At 30.6% G+C, this 12,693-nt stretch overlaps 1 protein-coding gene across 1 annotated transcript; it reads right to left on the bottom strand.

Annotated features, from left to right (window-relative positions):
* Positions 1-74: 74 nt before the first annotated feature.
* LOC114412052 lies at positions 75-4,603 on the bottom strand. The gene is made up of 6 exons (XM_028375820.1): positions 4,303-4,603; positions 3,274-3,319; positions 2,397-2,508; positions 2,088-2,155; positions 646-749; positions 75-378 (listed from the first exon to the last, which is right to left on the bottom strand). Exons 1-6 carry the CDS (start codon positions 4,399-4,401, stop codon positions 340-342), a joined length of 468 nt encoding a protein of 155 aa, XP_028231621.1. The 5' UTR covers positions 4,402-4,603; the 3' UTR covers positions 75-339.
* Positions 4,604-12,693: the final 8,090 nt, after the last annotated feature.

Genomic DNA, 12,693 nt, shown 5'->3' with positions numbered 1-12,693 from the left:
AATGATTAATGCAAGAAAATACAGACACTGAAGGTCACCATAGAACCTATTTACATGTCTAACTTAACAAGAGATGGGATAGAAAAAGGAAAATATGCAACTGTGGATCGTAAATATTACTTGAAAGCCACCGTTGCCCTCTATAATTCACGCACCAAAAAACATAATTAATGCTGATTGTCATGAAACAGTAGCACCAAAACGATAATATTCAACTGTAACTGTAATTTGCACTGGGTTTATATATATTAGAGTTCCAGATCCTAAGTTACATTAAACACTAGCTACTCTTACATTTGGATGCTTAATGAACAGAGTATTCCTTCCACCATGCTACGCTTAACCAGTTGCATCTTTTAGACGAGTAATAAGCTCCTCCTGAAGATTTTATTTCACGCATTAGAACAGCAAACACCCAAAAAATACAAATGATGATAACGTGAGAAAGTAAGGACTTTGACAAACATCAATCATTGATCATAATATACCAGTTGGCAACCATTACATTGGGACATATGTGGGCGACCAGTAAACAAAATACCATCAAGCAAATTAGTGAGCGGTCTCTTCCAAATGCCTGTTATCTATATTCTATTTCAATGCAACTTTTGTATGCATGTATGTTAAAACTGTAGAAATACTTGCCTTCTTTCCTTTGGTTGAAAGACCTTTAGATTTCAAAAGAGCACGAAGCCTCTCTACAGTCAGGTTGTGGAAGTCCCTAGTGGTTGTTTGACTGTTTGATCCCTCTGCATGATTTAAAATTATAATAAGACAAAATTGATATATAGTGGAATAAAACAAATCCAGCCTACCAAGTCTCTTCCAAAATTAGGAACCATTGCTATGGCTTGAACATATGAACTCAACTCAAATCCTTACCTATCACAAGTTCAAAATCACCTGAGTTAAGCTCAAGAGGCAACTTAACTTGTCTTGTTTACATTATTCTTTATTAGTCTCTCCTTGTGGGTGGATAAGTGGTGGGTATATTAGAGGTGCATAAGTGGTGGGTATATTAGAGGTGCAAGCATGCGTAAAGAGAAGGGGATAGGTAGCCCTGCTAGAGCATTGAACCTCCAATACATCCACCACATCAAAGTCATGAAAAATCATGCCATGCAAAGCAAGCTGAAAGTTCGTTGGCCTTATAAAGAGTTTTAATATTAAATGTCGTTGTTCTTGCCTCTCATTAGATTCAACTAGTGACTCTTAATTATATGAATCAATTAAACGTGAAAACTCCACTTTGATAAGAATTTCTATCACAAAAACAGGCATCTCTAGGATGCAAAACATATAGTAAAGGAAAAGAATATGATGTTGTGCATGGAAATCTGACTTCTATATTCCGAAGGTTAAGCTCAAAGTATAAACCAGCAAGCTGAAATCTGACTTCTATATTCTTCAAACACAAAAGTCTTCCCCGAGAAAATTTTAAATTTGAATTCACAAGGACATACACAGCACCAATGACCAGACCATGGTTCTATTTTAAATTTTTCCTAGACTACTGATAATTAAATTTCCTTTCAAGAACACAGCTTGATACACTGTACCAAACATGATTTGGTACATATCAGTCAAAACACTCCTAGAGTTTGGGATGCAATGTGCACTTTGAGGACATAGAACCTAAAAGCAAGTTATCAAATGACCTTACACAATCATTTGAGAACATCCTCACATTCCCGTGTTCTCTTGCATCTTTTTATAAACTACTAATAAATACATGCCTTATAGAACTCAATACAAATTACCAAACATGAATTTTTCGTCTATTCAATCCATATTTACAAAAAAAAAAAATGACAGAAATACGTTTATTAATGTACTTAAAATGAGGTCAATGTGCATGTCTGAACATGTATCAGAGTCTTCAAAAAGTAGCCGTGAGATATGAGTAATGCTGGACCCACTTGAGAATTAGGAAGTTGAACTAGTAATCGCAAGAAAAAATGAACATTTTTATCATAAACAAAAGGATGTATGCATATATAGGTGTAAGAATTTCATGACAAAAATCTTTATTTCAGATTTCACCCGATGCTAACACATTATAATGATTATAACTCATAAGAACCCACCTTGTCTGGAATTTATTTGGTTATTTGTTTTCTTGGCTGATGCTCTTTCCAAACCCTTTTCAGCATTCCTGATAAAAAGTTTGATGAGATAGGGCTTAATAAAAATGGGCCAAGATAAAAAAATATAACGAATGAGAGACAGATGCCATATCTTATTCACAAGTAACCAAGCTGTAAGAGAAATTATCTCATAAGTTTTCACCAAAAGAAAGAAAATGCCAAAAAATGATTGGGAATTTTGTAAATGGATCATATGATTCATATCATACACTTGAAATATCACTCTTCCATAAAAGGTGTGAACAATACCTCTTTCTTGAACCATCAGATCCATCCTTTGAGCTGGAATCACCCCTTTGTTTCTTGAGGGTGAGTGATCTAATCAGTATGTTTTGTTGGTTTGTCTTAATATGTTGACCTTCTGCATAAACAAGTAACAAGGGAGTCAAAATTTCTATTTTACAACAATTATCTATTTAAAAAAACAATAAAGAGATAGATAAAATCTATAGGATGAGTATATATTATGACATTATGACCAAGAGGATTGCAGGAACTTTTATCCATCAATATTAAATGATACCATAATTTCTACAAAGCATAATAGAGGAATGGAAATTCAATTACAATGTCATAATATACACTGCTGGGGAAACAAAGATGATAAAGCTCTAAGCATGCTTCAAAAGTTGGCAGCATTTTTCAAACCTAAATTTTATAATGTAAGAATTCTCTAAATTAAGACTACCAAATCAAAGGTAAGTGGCAATAAATACGCTAAACACTAGCATGCCAATACATAATGAACTCACATGTTCACATATAAACTATTTCGTTATAAAGTTGCAGTCAGTGGACAAGCCTCTAAGATTAAATTATATTTATACAAATACCATTTCAATCTGGAAAAGTAAAATGTCCCATATGGATGAAAAAGATCCATTCTTAATAACTATAGTGATGATAAGGAAAATTGTGACTAAACAACACATTATACTAATATATTATTTAGCTTACAGGTGTTTCTAGGGAAGAGAAAGTTTCTACATGGATAAAATATTTTGTTTGTTTCTTCCCTAAAGTCTCGGCTTGGGGGCAAGCTAATATAAATATTTGAAACTGTTACAATACGCTTTACAAGTTGCAACAGCATGTTGAAATACTACAAGGTAAAGAATGAGAAGACCTGGTGGTGAGGTATCATGATCGCATACGTAGACCCGCATCCCACCCTGCAGTCAAAAGGTCAAATTCAAACATAATGTCTCATATAACTAATAACCTCATGAAAATATTAAAAGATAAACTTCAATTTTACAGCAGCAGGTATCCTAAGTCCCACCAATTGGAGGGAATCTAATTTTCTATGGCAAAAGAAAAAATCACCACAACATTACAACTCAACATAAAAAAAGCATGTACAACGAAGAAAGTAGGGATAGCTAAGTAGCTATTCTGTCATATGGCCATGTTTGAATAAACTTCTCCATAAGCACTAACACTAAGGGAAAGAAAATAAGAAGGTAAAATGAATTGAGTTTCTCTTGTAAGTTAAAATAACTTATGCACTAAGTTTTATAAAAACTCTCTCATCTAACTTCTCTGAAAGTTGAAGTACATAAGTTGATTAACTCAAGTTCATTTAAGTGCTTATGGAAAACTTCATATCATACATTGCCTACTTACTCAAGTTTACATCAGACATTACCTTTTACTTTGTTATTGCCTACTACTCAACAAGGAAGACAAGATAGAACAAATGCTAATTAAGGACGAAAATAAGATCCTTTAAACTATCTAATATAAAACTCGAATTCTCTTTGAGGTAAACTAGTAATTTTGTCACGGTGAAATAAATCACAAACACACCACAAATTTTAACATTATCAACAAGCCTGTATTGAAATTCCACAAGAATCCCTTAAAATAAACTTCGGTTCTTTCAATCTCTCCTAGTACTTTGCCCTACTAAAAACAAGCAAAGTGATCTTGCAGTTCCACAAACTAAAAGCAAGAAAACGATACAAACACAAAACCATCCACAGATGATTAACACAAAAAACCTAAAACAACAAATCGCTTAGTTTCGCGAGTACATGCAAAAAAGCAGGGAAAACATTCCAAAAGTACACAGATCGAAAGCAGCGCAATGAATGTAGGTATGTTCAAAATCGGAAATCGGAAAAAGATAAGAGATAAATGGAAATTGCAGTACCGGATTGGACGAAACGACGGTGGAAGAGAAGAGGCCGCGAGAGGGAAGATTGGCGAGGAACAGAGAAGCGCCGGAAGAAGAAGGATTCAGTGCATCCATTACTACCACTGGAACGGACGACTTGGCGTCTTTTTTGGTTCTTGGAAGTGTCACACTTTGAAAACTGAAGCGACGCCAACAACACCTTAACTTTCTGCTCTATATATATGTGTGGACCAACACAGCGAAGGCCGGTGGACCTTGTAATTGTAGTAATGTTTGTGGACTCTTCCTTTGACGAGAGGGATCCCGTTACGCCCACTTCGCAACTCGAGTCTTCAATTCTTGATCATACATAACAAAAATTTTAAACGGTGTGTTAATAGTTAACAAATTAAAAAATATTTTTAATAATGTATTGTGATGTTAATATGTTTTTAATGGGATTTTTAATAATAAAAACATATTGTTAATTTTATAAGAATATATTTTAAAAAATATTTAATTATTTTGTCGCCTCTATACTTCACCAAATTTTTTATTTTCTAAACTTGTTTTCTCTCTTTTGGATTGATATTTGGATTTCAGGATTCATGATGATATTATTGTTATATAAAAGAATTCACTTGTGCTATTAAGACAAATTGAAGATTGGAGATTCTTCAAAATATCTTTCCACCAAACTTGATTTCCAAGATTAGTGTTATTTCCTCACCTTCTCCGCGTACTGAAGACAAGCCTATATGGCATAATTCTTCTTAGGCTTATTCTCCTTAAAAGTAGCTTATGATTTTCTTTCATGAGAGGTTCAACTTGGTTCAAATTCTTCAAACATGTGTTCATATGGTTTGGAGATGGAGTGACCCTTAAAGAATGGGGTATTCCTTTGGAAATTGGCGCATGGTCGTCTTCTTACTAATACAAAAAGGAAATATAGTCGTATGGTCTCCATGAATATTTGTTTGCGTTACCCACTCCAACCATAGTTCATCAGGCATACTATGTGTAACTGGGATAAGGTCAGAGAGTTTTGGTCATCCTTTATCCCACCTAGTAATTGGGAAAAGATTTTTACTCTTGGTATGCATGATTGGTTACATTTTGACCTTGCTATCCAGGACGTTCATACAAATAGTGTTGCTTGTGTAACACCCTAAAAAATGTTACCTTTTCCCTTCTTATATTACTAAAGTTTGTAAACTTAGAACATAAGAGTGTCAAAGTTAATTGTGTAGACACTAAAACATGTATAACATAAACAAGTTTAAAACAAAGTTATTAACACTTATATGCCTTACAAAACAGAAGCAAGGTACATACAAGATGAACCAAGTTCCCATACATTGAGAGTTACAAAACTACTTTAATCTTCCTCCAAGCAAGTAGCTCCAAACTCCAAGCTTCTCCCATGAGGTATCCATCTGTTAACCTGTAAAAAAAACATGAAAACTAAGGACTTTAGGTTGTGAGTGCTCTAAGGACTTTAGATTGACTCTTCATTTTAGACATCATTTTCTTAACTTTCATGGCTTCTCCTTTTCTTTTCTCAAGCACTTTATCTCACAATTATTATCCCATCAATCATTATCATATCCATCTCATTGGACCATACCTTAAACTTTAGTTAGGTACCTAAAGTTAATCACTTTGGCTAACTTTAAGGCCACTAGTGTCATATGACACATCAACATCATTTTGTTTTTTTTTTACAGCTCACTATAATCTCACTTCATTATTTCATTGGTTGGAAAATATGCATGACCTCTTCTTTTTTCTAACTACACAATTATGACTCATATCACCTCTCTATTAAGCATATTTCCTTTCTACAAGTCAATTGCATAATAACCCTAAGTTAGACTCATCCATACGCATAGCATAAGCAAATTCCAATCAAGGAAAGAACAAATAAAACTAGGGTTGATATACTTAAAAAAAAAAGGCATATAAAAACCAACAATTTATAACCCAACTCATTTCATAAAAAGTCATCTTATACATATACATCAATATATACTAGCGAACCATAACATTAAATATCAATCACCAAAAATCACCATGTGAATTCATACATCAACTATCAAAGTTTTCATCATCATCCAATCATCAAAATTCATCATAACATCTGACTTAAATAACATCATCAACAACTGACATATTGTTATCAACATAATCACATATATAACAATCAATCCTCAAATTTCTAATCAGACTCAAACATCACAACTGTCACACACCAACAACCAACTAGGTCATTGTCATCACAACTGACATACACTAGCAGCCAACTAGGTCACCTCAAACTTAAACCTCAACACTGACTATACTCCACAAATTTTCAACACAATATTTAGGGAGTCTTTTAGGCCGACCCTATGGAGGAAGTGTGGTTTTATTGGATATAGACAAGTGTGGATATGGGCTAACCTTTGCAGGTTTGCAAGATCATACATCTATGAGATTTGCCCACTCATCTATTCTATAGGTTCATTCCTATTAACCACCACGAAACCTCCAACACTAGGTTAAAAACCCATCTAACACCTCGACTTACGAGTATACTCATATGTCTATGCACCAATTGTGCACACACCATATACCAATGATAATAGTACATTTTTGTGCGCCTACCGTGTACTAGTGGCTACAACAATACATTTTTGTGCACCCATTGTGTACTAACGACAACATGAGTACATTTTTGTGTACACACATGTACCAATGACAACAACAACAATAACAACTCATTCAATATATCTAAGGTTGATTCCAACATTAAGTCTACACTCACGTCATACATATAATCATCTCATCGACAACATACTACATTTAGATAATTCATTCAAGTTTTTCTTCTCAAGATATAACATTTCAATAATCATCCAATCATCTCAACAATAAAGTACTTATCTTATAGATAATTCTACTACATTTATTTCAATATTTATAGCATTCATAATTATCTACATTCATCTTTGAAAGGTAATATCCAAAACAAAAGAATAATCCTCATAAAAGTAACTTTACTCCTTCTATATAGTTCATAAAACAATTATATGCCCATTTGGAATCGGTTTGGAAACTCTAAAAAAAGTACTCAAGGTAAAAACATTATGTTTAAATTCTGGCTTAGCAACAAATTTCGGTTTAAGCCAAATTTCTTAAGACTTTTATTATGCCACAAATTTGGCTTAGTCACAAACTATCGCCTAGTCAAATTTCTCTAGATTTCATTTCTGCCACAAGTTTCTCTTAGCCATAAACTATTGCTTTGCCAAATTTTTATAGACTTCTTTTTGGCCTAAAATTTGGCTTAGTCACAAATTGTTGCTTAGCCAAACTGTGTTTTCAGCAACTTGTGAATCCAAGCTTCCAACACAATTTATGAGGCTACCAAACTCACAATAACACACAAATAATCATCCTTAATGTTTCCTAACGCTAAACCCCAACATAAAACTCCTTATCTAAGCAAAATAACTCAAAATCATCATCGTCTCTAAACCCTATGGATAGTGTGAAAAATGGAAAAAGGAAGGATCACTGAAATACTTAAGGGAAGGGGAAAAAAGGAAGCACTCACCTCTAGGAACACATGGAAATGAGTTATGGGAACTAGGCATCAAGATCTTTGTCCTTCTCCTTTTTCCTCTTCTCCTTTTCTTTCTCTCTCTAACTATCCTTTCTCCTATGTGTGTGGGGGGGGGGGGGGGAGGGGGGTGTACCTTGGTCCATCTTGGGCCTCAACTCCTGATTTGGGTCCTGTTATCTTATTTTCATCAATTCCTAATACGAGGTAATTATCATTAACAATGCTAAAAATGTCTCCTTTTACCATTAAATACAAAGACTATCCCATAAAAAGGTCTCTATTTTATATATTATTATTAATATACATGAATTATGGATGTTATAGCTTGGTCCTCCTATTCTTGGGGTAGTAGTGTACTATATTTAGAGTGATAGAAACAAATTGATCTTCTCAAACCAATCAAACTTACCTTTAGGTCTTTATCATCAAGTCATGGCATAGGAAAATTTCATCTATAGAGATTTCATTTTTTTTACTTCTAGGATTTACTCTCATAAGCAAGAAATTCCTAGTAGTTGGACAACACCTCCCGCGAACTAGTTTAAGATAAATGTTGGTGGGTCTTACCAATCCCATAATCATTGTGCCATTTGCGTATACCAATTGAGAGAATCCTAATTTGCGAATCCAATTTTTAGCATTAACAAACTGGGGAACCTATTTGAGACTCTCTAAAATTGGAAAAAATAAAAAGAAAAAACTGAAATTAAAAAAGGAGATGGAAAGAATAACGCCATAATCTTAAATATTGATAAGTTGAGAATGATTCGCCACAAAGAATAAAATTCTTTAATAAGAACTCAAGGTTTTACACAAGAACCAAAAGAAACACTTTCCTACCTGTGTCTAATATGAAATTTCATGAAAAACTATCAACAAAGTATTTAAGGAGTCTATTTATAGATTTTACTAATAATTCTAAATTAGGTAGAAGGTCCAATAACTAATTGAATAATTAAAACACTTAAAAATGACAATAAAAAGGTAGCAACTCATTACAAGTCCAAAAATAGGCCTGAAATATAATTAAAAACGAAAATAAATCTTATTCTAAAAATTGACTAAAATTTATAGGCTTAACTTCTTATTTTCTTTCCTCCATGTGAGAATTTAGTCTCCCATTAAACTTTTCTTGAGATCTCTTACTCCTTGCTCAAGTGGTTGGTCCATTCATGTTGAGTCCATCCAAGTCAAACTCTTATTCCTTGGATAATTCCCTATCAAAGAGACCACCATGACAATGTGGTCAAGTGTTTTTATTCAAGTTAGGTACATGCAACTCATTGTGGGCTAAAGTTTGGGGCCCAAAACTTGGTATCCATGTAGCTAAGAGTCTGAACATCAAACAAGCCATTTTTTATATGGACTCAACGATTGTTGTTCAAATCATTCAGACACAACAGTTTCAATCATCGTTTTCGGCTTCTTTGGTTTTGGAAATTAGGAAGAAGCTCCGAGATAATCATTGGTCTACCTCTATCTAGCATGTTCTTCGGGAAGAAAACTAGTGTGTTGATCACTTGACTAATATGGGTCATCAAGATTTCACAGTTCTCTGCCAATGATTGCTTATTTTAGATTCTCTAGTGACAACTTATGCTAGAGATGTCTCTTTAGTATGCTTGATGGCGTTGTGATTTTGTCTTTTGTTTCCTTTCACAATAAAAAAAAGAGAAGAGAAGTCAATATGTGCTTATTATTCAATGTCTTTGGTTTCCTTTCTCAATTGTTATTTTTTGTGATTTTAAATTGTCATAAATAATTTAAGGACTTAGCATGACACATTTGACCCAAAACAACAAAATCTTTTGGGCGTGATGCCTCCAAGAGGACACAGAATATAAGAAGAACAAAAACTATAGTTTTTATATAGAAAGAAAATGAAGTAGAAGATGTGTTTGGTTTTTAGTTGAGAGACTTTAACATACATTCGAAAAGTAAAATTGAAAATACTTATTATTTAATTTTGTATTGGTCTAATTACAAATTGATTTTTGCTTTAATTATAACTTAAAACTCAATTTGAAATAGAATAAAAAATATAGTTGCCTCTGGAAGCTGAATTTATAAAGTAAAGCAAATCAAACTTAAATTTTCAAACTATAAATATGTACTTTCACGCACTACGAGGGAAAAAAATCAAATAGGTTCTTGTACGTATTTCTAAAACTTTTGGTGATTGTTTTCTACTATACAGGGAATTATACTGGACTATTGATACTTTTAATATTGATTTAACTAATAATCGAAAAATATTGTTTTTATAATAAATATATAAATAAAAGTATAAAAGACGTGTGTTTGTGAAAAAAATGTTATAATAAGTATATAGATAATCTTTAAAACATAACCAAATTCGTCAACTGAAAAGATGATTCCATGTCACGATATCAAGTAGGAAAAAAGATATTTCGTGTCTTTCTAAATTTTTTGAAAAATAAAAATATTATTGGATAATTTTTAGGATATGAGTGAAATGTGGATTGGTCAAAGAGAATAGTCATAGAAATAAAAAAAATAAAAATATAATTTTAGGAATAAAATAGAAAAAAAATGTACACCATAATATTATATTTTCTTTATTTATAGTATTGAAGATATCAACACACTTTTAAAAACATGAAATGGATTGGGATAGACATTAAGGTGTTTTGATTTTATTAATAAATATTAAATATTAATATTAATATTATTAATAAGAAAGAAGTACCTTCATAATTTGAAATTATGATGTGATAGAGTGATAATAAAATTTAATGATATAATATTCTATATGTCATATCATTATTTAAGAGAATGAGACTAATGATAGATACTAAATTGAAATATAATTTTTTTAAGTATTTGATTGAAAAAATAAATATTAAATAATAATCTAAAAATAATTTATTTTTTAAATATAAAAAATTTAATTAAACCATTAATTATCATTCAGTGTGAGTGCATTAGAAGCCACTAAAATTGGACCAGGGCTTGAATGGTACTAAACTGTGAGTGCATTAGAGTAAGGGAGTATGCATGAACCAAACTTCATTACTACCTTTATTCCAAACTTCATTACTATCGTTATACCAAATTTCGTTATCATATTATTTCATTGTTACATCAAATTATATGATCACACAATTTTAAATGAAGTGTCAATTTAAAAGATCATGTAAGTTTTCACATGATGTTATGTGAAAATTGTGTATATTTCTACATAACAAGATATTTAAAAGGCCAATATTTTATTAAAAATGTAGTGTAATAATCAAAATAATGTAATATTAAAGGAAACAATACATGCAGCTAATGCCTATTTAGGCAGCATTTGAAAAAAAATGTTTTAGGGTAGGAAGATTAATTCATTTACTAAATATCTCGTTTTTTTTAAATGACTTAAATATCTCTATTTGAATTAAAACTTATAAACTAAGCTAAAATGACCTCCAAATATATTTATTACACAAAATTTGTCTTTATCTCATCAAAATTATTATATAAGATTTCATTAAAATTTGTGAGTATCGGTCAATATCTATAACTATTAATAATAAGAACTATCTTATTTATTGTATACATTTTATTGAACAATTTTATATTTAAACTACGTCTTACATTTTAAATTTTCTTCTAATTTATATTAACTTTTCATTACTTTTATATTATTAGTAATTCTATTTAATTTCTATTTTTTATTATTTAAAAAATTTAAAGAGATACAGAGTATACTATAAAAAAGGTAACCTCTTAAGGGAACACTTTTCAATCTTTGAGAAAGTTTTTTTTCTCTTTCTCTCTCAATTTTTGTCTTTCTTACTTTAATTCTATCTTTTATCTTTGTTTTTTTCTTCATGTTTTACTTTTTTTTTATGTTTCTTTCTTTCTTCTTCTTTTTTTTTTTGACATTTATCTTCTTTTTATGTTTTTCTTTTCTTTTCTTTTTTTTTATTTTATATCTTTTATGTTTTTTTTTTTTTATATATTTTCCTTTTTTGTATTTACATTTATTTTTACTACCATTAAATAACATCACAAATATACAAGTATAACAGTAAATATTTATTTGTGTAATGATTATATTCAAATTTTATTTATAATCGATCTACTAATTTCATTTTATTATTTAATCAGAAATTTATATATGATCATTTTTATTATATATTATTTTGAAATATATTCTTTTTATTCCAATAAATATATTCTTTCTTATATGACTAGAAACATTACAAGACTTCAGACTTCTTTTCTTAACAAAGAAGACATTAAATTTGGATTGGACGTGAATTTTTTTTATTAAAATCCAATTCCAACCAAATAAATTAAATATGATCGGTTTTAATTTGATTTCATTCTAAACTTTAACCAATCCAACCAGTAAACTATCCTAAATACGCGTAGTATCTCTCTCTATATTTTTAAAAAACTACTTAGTTAAGGATAATGAACAAATTAAATAACTATCCAAATCATTATGACATTCTAAATTTGTAAAGTTTTAAAGATTCTTAATATTTCAAAACAACAATGACAACTCATTTGTTGAAACTAATGTAAATATTGTTATATGTATAATAAATTACATTAAAATTATTTGAGAAGGATTAGTTCTTACATTAATATTACTTTTTTCCACTTCCATCTTTTTACATTAATACTATTTAGTTTTTAAATTATATTTAAAATAATCATTTTAAGCTTAAAAATATGTCATTTTAAAACATGTATAATAGTATAATAATAAATTGTTTTAGATGTATACACAGATAATTTTAAAATATGAATAAAGTCTGTTCGCAAGAATATTATACTAGTTGTATTTGTTGTGGTTGAACATA

Source organism: Glycine soja, chromosome 5, assembly GCF_004193775.1.
Source record: "Glycine soja cultivar W05 chromosome 5, ASM419377v2, whole genome shotgun sequence".
Lineage (NCBI taxonomy): Eukaryota > Viridiplantae > Streptophyta > Magnoliopsida > Fabales > Fabaceae > Glycine > Glycine soja.
The sequence above is the reverse complement of the archived record's forward strand: the minus strand, read 5'-3'. Positions and strand labels throughout refer to the sequence as shown.

Coding starts and splice junctions, on each gene's coding strand:
- LOC114412052 (XM_028375820.1), bottom strand. CDS start 4,401: ATGGATGCACTGAATCCTTCTTCTTCCGGCGCTTCTCTGTTCCTCGCC. Junction 3,320..4,302: donor CCGTCGTTTCGTCCAATCCG/GTACTGCAATTT, acceptor TTTTGACTGCAG/GGTGGGATGCGGGTCTACGT. Junction 750..2,087: donor CCAAATAAATTCCAGACAAG/GTGGGTTCTTAT, acceptor TAAATCATGCAG/AGGGATCAAACAGTCAAACA.